Source organism: Elephas maximus, chromosome 4, assembly GCF_024166365.1.
Source record: "Elephas maximus indicus isolate mEleMax1 chromosome 4, mEleMax1 primary haplotype, whole genome shotgun sequence".
Taxonomy (NCBI): Eukaryota; Metazoa; Chordata; class Mammalia; order Proboscidea; family Elephantidae; genus Elephas; species Elephas maximus.
In genome coordinates this window covers 32,838,375-32,851,870 of record NC_064822.1, presented here as the reverse complement: position 1 = coordinate 32,851,870, position 13,496 = coordinate 32,838,375, and the positions used below count along the sequence as shown (strand labels likewise).

Genomic DNA, 13,496 nt, shown 5'->3' with positions numbered 1-13,496 from the left:
ACAAGCGGCAGCCTCATGTTGAATTGTTTCTACAAGGCAAATAATGCTTTCTGGCTTTTTTGGCAGGGCTTTAGATATCCTTGAAGAAATTAATCTGTCAGTAAGTCGAAAAAATAAATTCAGTGAGGCAGCTTATAACAAATTGCTCAACAACAACCTCCCCCTGAAATATAGCCAGACTGGCTATTTGTCATCCTGTGACATAATTAGTGATGGATTCTATGATTGTGGCCGGGTAAGTGGCAACACTTATTTGTATATTAGTATGTATGATGATGATTTTTTTCTTAAGTGACAATGCCATTACATTGCAATTTTACAATCACCTATCATATTTATCAGGCGGCATCAGTCCCTGGAGAAGGACATCATGCTTGGTAAAGTAGTGGGTCAGTGAAAAAGAGGAAGGCCCTCAACGAGATGGACTGACACAGTGGTTGCAACAGTGGGCTCAAGCCCGACAACGATTTTGAGGGTGGCACAGGACCGGGCAGGGTTTCTTTCTGTTGTGCATAGGGTCGCTATGAGTCTTAACAGGCTTGACTGCACCTAACAACAACAACGACAACATATTTATTATATTTATAGACAGGAATTTGGAAATCGTCACTTTGTCCATAACTTTGGCTATTTTTGCATTTTTGTACCATTTTAACGAGAATCTGATTACTTGTAGTTAAATCAGCTGGCTAATGTTAGCCTCAAATTTCAAATAAGAAATAGAAGAAGGAGAATTTTAACTTTGGGAATTTTATTACTTCTGGGGCTTAGTATCGCTGAGTCAGAATCGACTCGAGAGGAATGGGTTTGAGGGCTTAGTATTAGTGATAAGGATAGGAACATGTTTTTCATTTTATTAATTTTAACATATTAAAATTAGTCAAATTATAATAACGGATTTAAAATGTAACGGAGGATATTATTTTAATCAACTGCATTTATTATGATGTTTTTAAAAACAACAGGCAGTGTTATGCAATGTTAATGTTAGGAGGAATGGGAGGCTAAAGTCTCAAATCTTTGAGTGCATTTTGAACGATTTCTTCTAGAAATCGAAAGCAACAAGGGGAATAGGGAAAATAAATAAAAGAAACCCCCAAATCCCATTTTAGGCCAAACTAGAAAACAGATATGATCCACAGACTTTAAAACATTGAAAGGCTGCAAACAGCCCCTGAGATCAGGAAGAATCTGTGCAGGAGAAAGAAATGAAAAAGAAAAAGAAAAAAACTGGAAGATGCGCAGAGTGGGGCCAGAGAGCTAGTGGTGGAAGATCTCAGAAATCACCATAAAAAAATATACTTCCTGAGGTGATGGGAGAACTCAGAATGCAAAAGTTGTATTCCTTGTTCTCCAGGTGGGTGCAGGAACTCAGGAACCAGGGTGTGCAAGGCTGGCAGCAGAAGCCCTTTTTGAACAGTTTTGTTCAAAGATGCAGGAGAGACAGGGCCATAAAATAATCCTATAGCCGATAGCGAGCCACGCTGGCAGGAAGCACTCAGTGTGGCAGCAGAGACTTAAAGAGCTTTTGAATAATAAAAACAGCCAGCCTAAAACTTAACTCAGACTCTTTCTCCTGTCTTCACCGCCCCCCTGCCCTCCCAGCGTACCCCTCCCCTCCATAACACACACACAAAGCACTGAAAAATCTCTGGTCCAAGAAGACCCGACTCATTCAGAGATAAATAATTTAATAAAAATTGGCACAGAATGGAACGAAGATACCAAAAAATAAAATAAAAACTCCCTTGCTGTGGAGTTGATTCTGACTCATCACAGCCCTATAGGACAGAGGAGAACTGCCCCATAGGGCTTCAAGGAGCGGCTGGTGGATTTAAACTGCTGACCTTTTGGTTAGCAGCCATAACTCTTAACCACTGCGCCACCAGGGCTAGTTAATATAAGAAAAATGAAGAAAAGAGCAGAAAAACCAACAAGGAACATTTACCAGAAAAACGTTGCCATAGAATAGATAAAACTCTGACAAGATATATTTGGTCATGAAATTTAAAAAAACTTAATGTGACAGTTTCATCTATAAAGGAGAAATCCCCTGATTCATTCATTCAGTAAACATTAAGTTGCTAATATTGGAGACTTCAAATATGTCAGTGAACAAAAGAGACAAAGATCCACACTCCCATGGTACTTAGACTGCAGTCGGGGGAGAAAATAAACAACAAACATGATAAGTCAATTATGTAATATGATAGAAATAACTAGCGCTAAGAAGGTAAAGAAAGAGTGTAGGCAGGTTAAGGGGACTCTATAGGGCTGAGAGTACTGTGATTGGTGGTTGCAATTTAAAGGTTGTGGTTAGGTAGGCCTCACCTGGCAAAAATTTGAAGGAGATGAGGGATAGAGCCATGTGAATACTTGGAGAAAGGGCCCTCTAGGAAATAGCTGGTACAAATGTGCTTCGCAGTGTAAACATGCCTCACGTTTAGAGAACAGCAATAGGTCAGTGCAGCTAGAGCTGAGCGAACAAAGGGGAAGGATAGTAGAGCCAGATTCAAAGGGACAAAGGGAAGCCAGATCATGGAGACCTTGCAGACCTTCGGAAAGACTTTGGCCTTCACTCTGAGTGAAATGGGAAACTAGGCAGAAGAATGGCATGGTCCGTCTTATTTAAAAAGATCACGAAAAGTATCTTGGATGAGAGAGGGATCTAATGATAACTTGATTGAGAAAAGATCTCAGAAGGTGATGGGATCTAAACTTTTCCCCTCCAGGCTGATAAAATTGCCAGTATAGGGCTTTGTCTAGCTTGGTTTTAAATATCCTCAAAACATTTTTAATAATCTGTTTCAGTATTTAGTTACTTTTACAGACAATGAATTCCCTCCTATGAGTATAAATGGATTTGCAAAATCAAATGCTTTCAGGAGCCAGGCTAATAAGTATGGTGCGAAGCAGCGGAGTACACAACAGTAGCCATTGTGGGGAACTGGAGGGATAGATACATCTTGCCCTAAAGCAAGGATGTCCACAAGCTTGATTCCACTGTGGGCCTTCAGGTTCCTATTTCTATCTAGAGTTTATCATTCTCTCTCTCTCTCTCTGTTTGTCTTTCTCTGTCTGTATATGTGTGTGTGTGTGTGTGTGTGTGAAATTAGACATCTTAAACAGGTTGAGAACATATTCTATCAGTATTCATTGAAAAAATGAGCCTTAAATTATCTTACAGATAAACCATGGAACCAAACTTCTGCCATTGAAGGAGCTTTCCTTAAAAGAACCAAACGATCAGCGTGCAATACTCTTAATTAACAATAAATCTGAAGTGTGAGTCTTTGAGGGGAGGAGGGATGCAGGGAAGCTTTTTTTTTTTTTTTGCTGCAAAAGACCTTTTTCTTTTCTTTTCTTTTTTATTGAACTTTAGATGAAGGTTTACAGAACAAATTAACACATATTGTTTTCTGACACATTGGTTAACAACCCCGTGACATGTCAACACTCTCCCCTTCTCAACCTTGGGTTCCCTATTACCAGCTTTCTTGTCCCCTCCTGCCTTTTAGTCCTGGCCCCTGGGCTGGTGTGCTTCAGTAGTCTTGTTTTGTTTTATGGGCCTGTCCAATCTTTGGATGAAGGGTGAACTTCAGAAGTGACTTCATTACTGAGCTGAAAGGGTGTCTGGGGGCCATACTCTCGGAGTTTCTCCAGTCTTGTCAGGCCAGTAAGTCTGGTCTTTTTTTGTGAGTTAGAATTCTGTTCTGCATTTTTCTCCTCCTCTGTTCTGGACCTTCTATTATGATACCCATCCGAGCAGTCAGTGATGGTAGCCGAGCACCATCTAGTTGTACTGGACTCTGTCTGGTGGAGGCTGTGGTAGTTGTGGTCCATTAGTCCTTTGGATAAATCTTTCCCTTGTATCTTTAGTTTTCTTCATTCTCCCTTGCTCCCAAGGGGTGAGACCAGTGGAATATCTTAGATGGCTGCTCACAGGCTTTTAAGACCCCAGACACTACTCGCCAAAGTAGAATGTAGAACATTTTCTTTATAAACTATGTTATCCCAATTGAGCTAGAGGAAGCAATTTTTTTTTTTTTTGCTTGTCCATTAAAACATGTAAATGTGTAAATCTTCCCAGTATGATATTTTTTTCTTTCCTTTGCATCTAGCACCACCACAAAAATAAACACTGGTCCATAAGCCTGACATAGTAGAGACAAGGGAACAACCCCCACCACAAATCCGACATATTCTAGCTATCTTCCTTTAACTCCATGTTACCAGCCAATTCCAAATATATTTCTGCAGTCAGGGCCTCTTACCCTTCTGGTAACATGGATTAAGTGAAGAAAGCATAAATAGGTAGGAGCAAACCAAGATGATTTCTGTTGACAAGTCTCCAGAACTGAATACTGTGGTATAACTATTGTCCAGCATTTTTGAAAAAAGAATAGTAGAGCTAAAAATGAAAGTTTCAACATTCTTCTTCAAAATGGCCATGTATATCTATATAATATCTACATATTAGTGATACATTTTATTAAAATGTTTCCTGTTCTAGCTCATGAAAAAGCTTTATAATACATCCATTTTATCTCATCTTGAGCTCTCTTTTATGCTTTTAAAATGATAATGTCACTGTTAAAATCAGCATCAATGTGATTTTCACAAAAAATCTGCCCACTTTGTGGGACACAAGCCAATATTGACAAATCATTTTAATTTGTACATAATTTCACATGTGTAAAATTTTAGTCCTCCACCTCTGTCTATGGAAGATAAGTCATCAGACATTGGTTATGGACGAAGTATTTCTTCCTCATCTTCCTTAAGGAGAGCAAGTAAAGAAAAGACCAGGTAAGAAAATTATCATCTCTATTCTGGTAATTATCCCCTTAATTTGTTTGAATCTAAACAAATATAGATTTTGGCAACTTCATTTTTATTGTTATTATGGTAATATAATGACATCATTGCTTTTTATAATTTCTGAGGAGAAGGTCACTAGAAAAGGGCTGGGAAACCTGGTTTCACATTCTGTCTGCTATGGGCCTAGGGGGAGATTTTGAGCAGATGACTTAGTGCCTGTGGCAGTAGGCTTGGTTTTCTTATCCGTAAATAGGATAATGCCTGTTCTCCATGCCTCATAGTGGGGAAAGGAATTAAAGCTTATAAGGGAAGTAAAAAAAAGAAAAACCTTATTAACTATAAAATACCTTACAAATGTAATGTGTTGATATTTTCTGTATGATTGAAATTCGTTGTGGTTTTTTTCAAAATGACAAGAAAAAGTAGTTATCATTCTAGCGCTGGAGTTGGATCTCCCACAGAAGAGAAATCGGAACCCACTTCTGGACGAAACACTGTTCTTAGCAAAAGTGCTACAAAAGAAAAAGGATCAAGGTAGGGCATGTATATTGTGTTCTCCGAATTATAATCCCCACACATTTCAGTGACCCAGCAAGGTTGGTGACAGGGAGGTGTGCCTTTTAAATAGGAGGATTTCTTATTAATATGTTGAACTAAGCAAGACTCATGAAATGCAATTTAAAAGAAATTTTATTTTTGTCTCTTGCTGTGTCTTTAAAATGTATCCAGAGGAAGTTTCTTTTCCTGCATCTGGACAAAACTCAGGTCACTCCGATCACACTATAAAGTCCTACAGTCACTTTGGTTAAAAAATGAGAACAGACATGTGCACACCCATGTTCGTGGCGGCACTATTCACAGTAGCAAAAAGATGGATGCAACTTATTTGCTTTATCAGGGGATAAATGGATGAGCAAAATGTGGTACATACATATGATGGAATGTTACTCAGCCATAAAGAAAAAGAGTTTCCAAAACATCTTGGAATGTGGATGAACCTGCAGGACATTATGTTGAGTGAAATAAGTCAGTAACAAAAATATATACACATCGTACTTCTCGCATTTATGATATACAGAAAGTGAAGTTCATTAGTGGTTACCAGGGATGGAGGGGTTTACTCTCTAGACAGTAAGCACTTGTTATTTTCAGTGATAGGAAAGGTAACACCTAATGAGGGTAGAGTGTGCACAGCTTGAGGAAGGCAAACAATGTCACTGAAAAGTACACAAGAGAAAACGACCTGTTGGTAATTGCTATGCCATACATAATTTTGAAACAAAAGCAAAAACAACCAAAAAATATATATGCAGGTATATATGTATGTATGTAGGCATATATGTGTATAAAACAAACAAAAAAACCCAAACCTCTGCCGTCGAGTGGATTCCGACTCATAGCAACCCTATAGGACAGAATAGAATTGCCCCATAGAGTTTCCAAGGAGTGCCTGGTCGATTTGAACTGCTGATCTCCAGGTTAGTAGCCGTAGCACTTAACCTCTACGCCACCAGGGTTTCCAATATGTGTATAGGTATGCGTATATGTGTGTTTATACAAAATTAAAAAAAAATATTTAAATGTATATGCATCTATGTGACTATATGTTCATATATTTAATAAAGCACATAGGGGACACAGTTACAGATACTTCTTAGACATAACCAAACACCTCATAGGATTGAGTTTCTGGGTTTGAAGATTAGGACCATAGTCTCCTGGGACATTATGGTCATTTGGCATAATATAGTTCCTAAAGTTATGTTCTACATTCTAGTTTGGTAAGTAGTGTCTAGGTCTTAAACGCTTGTGAGTGACCATCTAAAATATAATTATTGGCCTCTACACACCTGGAGCAAATGAGAAAGAAGGAAACCAAAGACTGAAAGAAAAAGCTAGTGTACAGGACAAATAGCCTGCAGGAACCATGGCCTCATCTACCCTGAGACCAGAAGAACTACATGGTGCCCAGCTACCACTGCCAACCATTCTAATCAGGGCCACAATAGATAGATCCTGATAGAATGGGAAAGAAACATAGAACAGAACCTCAAATTCCTAAAAAGAAAAAAACAAAAAAACAGACCTACTGGACTGGTTGAGACCAGAGGACTCCCCTAGACTACTGACCTGAGATACTCTCCAAACCTTGAACTGAGACTAACCCCTGAGATCACCTTGTAGCTAAATAACAAAGTGGCTCAAAAAATAATGACTTTCACCCGTAAGTACTGTGCTCCTTTAAAAAAATCACCTATATAAGACCAAATGACCAACAATTAAATTTAAATCAAAGATGAGGATGTAAGGGGGCAGGGAAACTAGACTAATGGAAATGGAAAAACCAGAACGGAAATAATGAGATGTTCAGGCATGGTGAAGAATGTAGCCAGTGTCACTGAACAACTTGTATACAACAACTTGTTGAATGAGAACCTAACCTGCTGTGTAAACCTTCACCAAAAACACAATAAAATATTATTAAAGAAAAAAAAAAGAGAACAGACACAGCAGTCTCAAGTCAGTCATTTAAAAGTCCAACGCTATATACTAATCAATTTAAGGTTGAATTTCTCCCCTTCCTCAGCTGCTGCCTTTTTTTTAAGGTGTACACCAGAGTTGTGCAGAGCGCCCTCTTCCCCTGCCTGGGCTTCCACCTCCCTCCCCATCTTGCTCACCAAAATCTCTGCCCCTTCAGGGTAGAAGCAACAAGCCAGAAGAGAGGAAAACAGGAGGAAAGTCTTAACTTGGTTGGACAATGTAGTTTTGTGCTTATTGGGCCTGGCATATTTTAAACATATATATATATTTTTTCCATGTCTACCTAGTTTTTAAACATATTTTTTTCTCTTGTGAGCACTTTCATGGGTTCTTCCAAAAAGCCATTTTAGCCTCCTGCCACACTCCATGACCCTCTGATTATTGTGGACGTAAAGCCTTCAAGAGGCACTGTGGTGTCAGAGGCCATTTGGCACATACACCAAACATCTACTTTTTAAACGAAGACTGGGCCCTGAGGTCTCCTAAGGTGTAGGTGGTGGTTTGCTCCCCTCCTCAGGCCTCAGAGATGTTTGTTTTGTCTCTGACTTTATTGTTCTCTTGTCAGAGTCTCTGCTGCTCATTACTCTGATCACTGCTCCTACTCTGCTTTTCCTTCCCTTCCCTTTGCTTTTTCCCTCTCTGTGCTTCTCCCCCTACTGGACCGAGAGCTCCTGGAGGGCAAGAACATGCCCCCAGTGTTTAGCACAGTGCTTGGTTGTCATACGATTTAAAGTTTATTCAAGAGACTAGAATTTTGAACTTTTATAGGAAATGGTTGCTTATTTGTGACAACTATATCCTGTGAGGAAGTTAGTTACCTTCTTTTTGCCTCAGTTTCCTCATCAATAAAATGGAAATAAAAATAGTACCTCTTTCATAGTGTTGTTATGAAGATTAAATAAGGTAACACATCTAAACTGCATAGAGCAGTGTCTGGCACATGGCAAACACTCAACAAATGTTAGCTATCATTGTTATTGTTATTGTTGTAGTAAGCATAGTTGTAAGGAGCCAGAACACACTGTTGCATAAAGTAAAGCAACCCCCTAGAATCCACAGCAGGAAATGCAGCCAGCCCTCCAGGGAATAAAGCCAACTGTAGGGTTTATCTCTCTCTTCCCCTCACTATCTCTCTCTCCCCATGGATAGTATCTTATTTATAAGTCACTTTGCTATTCTTCTTTGTTTTCTTTTAGTTATTGCCTTAACTGTAGCTTATATATGACTCTGGTTTTCTACAAGGCCACATGTGTCCCCAATTCCAAATAACCCTTCAGTCCCAAAACCCAACAACAATTAAGTACAATGTATGTGCCTCTTAGTGCGTATTCACGAAAAAGACAATTTTATTTTCACAGGCCAGCGGAAAGACTGGGTGGTTTTGAGGCAGAATTCAATCCTTGGTCTACTCAGCTGTGGCCATGGGGAATATCAGCCTTCTACCACCTTGATAAGGGAAGGGTAGGCCACTTGACTGATGAGTGGCCACACGGACCTGTTCTATGTATTACCCATCCGTCAAAACACTCCTTTCCCTCCGGCCCTCACCAGACAATCAGCACACCAGATTTAATCTTTAGTTCTTCTGCTATTCTTGGCTCTTTTTTTATTATTTTATTTTCTCATAGGGCAGTCTGGTTCGTAATCCTAAATATATTGGGGGAAAGAAAGAGGGCGGTCCTTATGGATTAGAAGTTATTTTGTATACTTATGAATATCAAAAGGCTGATCTTCATATAGCCATGGTTTGTTTTATTGTGATATCTGGCATTAACATTTTCTTCAACATTTTGAAGCACTAACATCTCAGTCTCATTTGATCCATGTCACTTTGTTCTGTAGATAAGTCCCTTCCATTTCGGCCTCTATTGCTGTCTCCTCTTTTTTTTTTTTCATCCTCTACAAATTCCTTAAGTACTAATATTCTCCAGCATTCGCTGTCCACTCCTTTTCTTACACTCTATGTGTACTTTCAGCTACTACTCCAATTTATCCCCCAGTTTGACCTTCTATGTTGGACTTCAGACCTATATAGTCCAGCTGCCTATTGGATCTCTCTACCCTGATAAGCACGCCAGGCTCAATATGTTCCAAGCTGAACTCTATTCTTCCCAACTCCCAGCTTCCTCTTCTTCTGTTCCTATGCTGATTAATGTTCCCATACAATTACCCAAGCCTAGGAATCATCTTAGTCCCCCAGGTAATGCAAACAGTTAAGGCACTTGGATGTTAACCAAAAAGTTGAAGGTTCCAATCCACCCAGAGTCACCTTGGAAGAAAGGCCTGGCAATCTACTTCCAAAAGATCAGCTATTAAAAACCCTATGAAGTACAGTTCAACTCTGACACACATGGGGTCACCATGAGTCGGAGTCAATTCAACAGCAACTATGCTGCTGTACTAGGAATCATCTTAAAGTTCTTTTTCTTCCTTATCCCCAGCACTGAATCAATCTCTTAGTCCTATCTGCTCTGTCTAAAGCATCCAGATGAAGTCTGGACTTCCACCAGGGCACACCCAGCCCTTTGTGCTGCCAGCCCTCCCTGCCACTTCAGCCTTCTCCCCTGCCACCAGAGCACATGCACATGTTAGACAACAGGTTATTCACGCTGCTCGCTGCCTAGACTAGCTGTGGTGGATTCCTATTCTTTCTTCATTCTATCTATACTTTGGTTTTTGTGAAGCCTTCCCTGACCACCTCAGCTTAAACATTCTCTATTAGTATCCACTTCTTTGTTAATTTGAAAACCCTGGTGGCGTAGTGGTTAAGAAATATGTCTGCTAACCAAAAGGCCAGCAGTTCGAATCCACCAGGTGCTCCTTGGAAACTCAATGGGGCATTTCTACTCTGTCCTATAGGGTCGTTATGAGTCAGAGTCGACACAACGGCAATGGGTTTTCTTTGTTAATTTGATTCTATGTCTTGCGTATAATCTGCACTGATTGGTATTGATTTATTTGTCTTTCCTGTTAAGCAATGAGTTTCTTGAGATCTGGGACCGTACTTTTTTCATATTTATTTTCATAGAATCTAGAATAGTATCAGGCACATCAGGTGCAGTAAAGAAATACTTTTTGATTAAGTCTTTGCAAATTAGATATTGAATTCTGACTAATGAAAGGAATAGATGTTTGGCTCCCTTACCAATATACACAGATACTGTCTTTTAGTCACATTTAAATAATATCTCATCTTCTTAAATTTATTCATTCATTCAACGAATATGTATTGAGCACCTACTGTATGCCAGGAATTGTTCCAGTATTGGAGATACAACAGTGAACAAAAACCTCTGCCCTCATGTAACTTACATTCTAGTGGCAAGACAGACGGTAAATGAAATAAACTGTGTACACACACACACTTACACATGTGCGTGCGTGCATACACACACACTATCTACCCTCTTAGACCAAGAACAAAGCCCATCTCCATTTCGAATGATATCCCTTTCCCACCCTCTAACCAGGACAATTAGAAAAGATTTCTTTTGACACAGATGTCATTGAGTTTATTACTCATCTGAAATTTATCGCATGCTGTGTGATGTGATTCTTTTTTTCATATACGAAAATCTTCCCACCTAAAGTGGAATTCTGAGTGGGCTGGGTTCATACCTTATATTTCTCTATATACCCCACCAGCCTTGCCCTATAATTAATATATTCAAATAGTTGATGGTATCAGAAGAGGACACGTGATTAAGTTTTGAAAATGTTAATATACAATTTGGAGCCAGACAAATATCTCTATCTACCCTACCAGCCACCTATTCCACCTATTCACCCACTGTCATGGATTGAACTATGCCCCTCAAAGAAAGTTTATCTCAATTTGGCTGGGCCATGACTCCAGGTATTGTGTGATTTTCCTATATGTTGTAAATTCTGCCTGTACGATGTTAATGAGGAAGGATGGGCAGCAGTTGTGTTTGTGAGGCAGGACTCAATCTACAAGATTGAACTGTGTCTTGAGGAAATCTCTTCAGGTATAAAAGATAGAAGCCAGCAGAGAGATAGGGGGACCTCATACCACCGAGAAAGCAGTGCCAGGAGCAGAGCACATCCTTTGGACCTGTGGTCCCTGCGTGGAGATGCTCCTAGTCCAGGGGAACATGGATGAGAAGGGTGACAGGGAAAGCCTTCCCCCGGAGCTGATACCCTGAATTTAGGCTTTTAGCCTACTTTACTGTGAGGAAATAAACTTCTCTTTGTTAAAGCCATCCGCTTGTGATATTTCTCTTATAGCAGCACTAGATGACTGAGACACCCACCTATGAACACAGAAAAATATCCTTAGAGTTTTGGATTTCTACCCTACATCCTGTTTTCTGAGGTAGTTTTGTTGGAATGTCTCTGCAAGAAAGGTAAAAGCTCTGCTGTCTTGATGTTCTTTCTGAGGGTTAATTTTAAGGGAGTTAATTTTGTGATTTCCAAGTGTGTGTTTCCATATTCACTGGGAAATGAAATTCATTCAAGTATTGAAGTCCTTATTAATACAACTTGGCAGTCTTCATGGAAAGAAATCCAAATCCAATACGTTGTGGTAATAGCAGCAGGAAACTATAGCTCAGGAGTTCCAGTAAATTATCTCTTTAATCACTCAAAGTTGACCTTCCTGAAGTGCTTAGCCTGATTCACTAGCTATCATCTTCTACATGCCAAATGGTTCTTTCTTCTTACTTCAGGCAGCACACTCAGTGAACAACACTCCTGCGTCTGCATCTGTCTTATGGGTGGTGCAAGTAATCACAGGAGTCAAGCTCTCCAATCTTACAAAGTTACCTTGTAACGTTAGAAAATGGATGAACCCTATATATGCTTCCTGCAGTTCTACTCGACCTTCCTAGTGTCAGTTCCTAATTTACTAAAATCTTACTATGTATATGATGATGTTCAATTTATTTATTTTACAGAAAAGGAAAGGGGTGAAAATGATATATCTAGGTAATATCACTTTTTGAGTAGAGATTTTGCCATAATACCATGTGGCTGGTGCATTTAATGATATGTGATTAGACTCACTCCTTTACCTTGCTGTAATATATAATTAGAATATATATAACTTTTGGCATTTATGATTAGTAGAGTTTTGTGCAATTCTCAAGTAGTAATTGACAAAATTATTTTTTCTGTTTCTATCCCAAAGAAATTTTTAAGAAATTCACGTGGACTTTAGTTGATCCCCCTTTCCTACCCTACGCTTCAAGCAATACTTAAAGAATTCCCACCCCTAATTTACTGCTAATGGAGGAGAATGATCAATACTTCAGAATACATAACTTAGAAGACTCACCTGTCTGGCCTAGCCTAGCCCCATTATCTGGCTTTCATGACCCTGTGACAAATTTGTTGTTTTAAGTTCTCGGGTTCTGATGAGGCAGCAAAATAAAAGCTGCTGCCTAATCCTAATATTGTTACACCTTATTATAATAAAAAAAAGGTGTATAAGAAAATCTTGCCTTAAAAAAGTAGGCACTCCAAATTGCCAAAACAATCTTGAAAAAGAAGAACAAAGTAGGAGGGAGGACTCATACTTCCCAATTTTAAAACTTATTACAAAACTACAGAAATCAAAACAATGTGGTATAGTATAAGGACAGAAATATAGCCCAATAGAATGGAGAGTCCAGAAATAAACTCATATACATCTATGGCCTATTGATTTTCAACAAGGGTGCCAAGGCCATTCAATGAGAAATGAATAGTCTCTCCAATAAGTGGTACTTGGACAACTGAATCTCCACATGCAGAAGAATAAAGTTGGACCCAAACCACACACCATATATGAAAATTAACTGAAAATGGATCAATGGTTTAAATTTAAAACCTAAAGCCATAAAACTCTTAGAAAAGAACATAGGAATATATATAGCTTCAGAACCTTGTATTTGACAATGAATTCTTAGATATGACACCAAAAGCATGAACAACAAGATAAAAAAATAGATACATTGGAGTTCAATAAAATAAAAAAAAAAAAATTGTGCATCAAAGGGCATTATCAAGAAAGTGAAAACACAATTTACAGAATGGGAGAAAATATTTGGAAATCATAAATCTGATTAGAGTTTAATATCCAGAAAGTATAAAGAACTCTTTCAATGCAACAAAAAGACAACCCCCCCAAAATA

General features: G+C 38.9%; 1 protein-coding gene across 11 annotated transcripts in view; it reads left to right on the top strand.

Moving 5' to 3' along the window:
• The window catches only part of ARMC3 (armadillo repeat containing 3), a 136,287-nt gene that overhangs the window by 99,427 nt on the left and 23,364 nt on the right, over nucleotides 1-13,496 (top strand). For 9 of the 11 annotated variants that reach the window (XM_049881836.1, XM_049881837.1, XM_049881839.1 and 6 more), the window contains 4 exons: nucleotides 67-235; nucleotides 3,188-3,285; nucleotides 4,708-4,809; nucleotides 5,248-5,355. In XM_049881836.1, coding sequence (XP_049737793.1) covers nucleotides 67-235; nucleotides 3,188-3,285; nucleotides 4,708-4,809; nucleotides 5,248-5,355 — 477 coding nt within the window. The remainder of the gene's footprint in view (nucleotides 1-66; nucleotides 236-3,187; nucleotides 3,286-4,707; nucleotides 4,810-5,247; nucleotides 5,356-13,496) is intronic. The other 2 variants (XM_049881838.1, XM_049881841.1) reach the window with 2 other exon arrangements.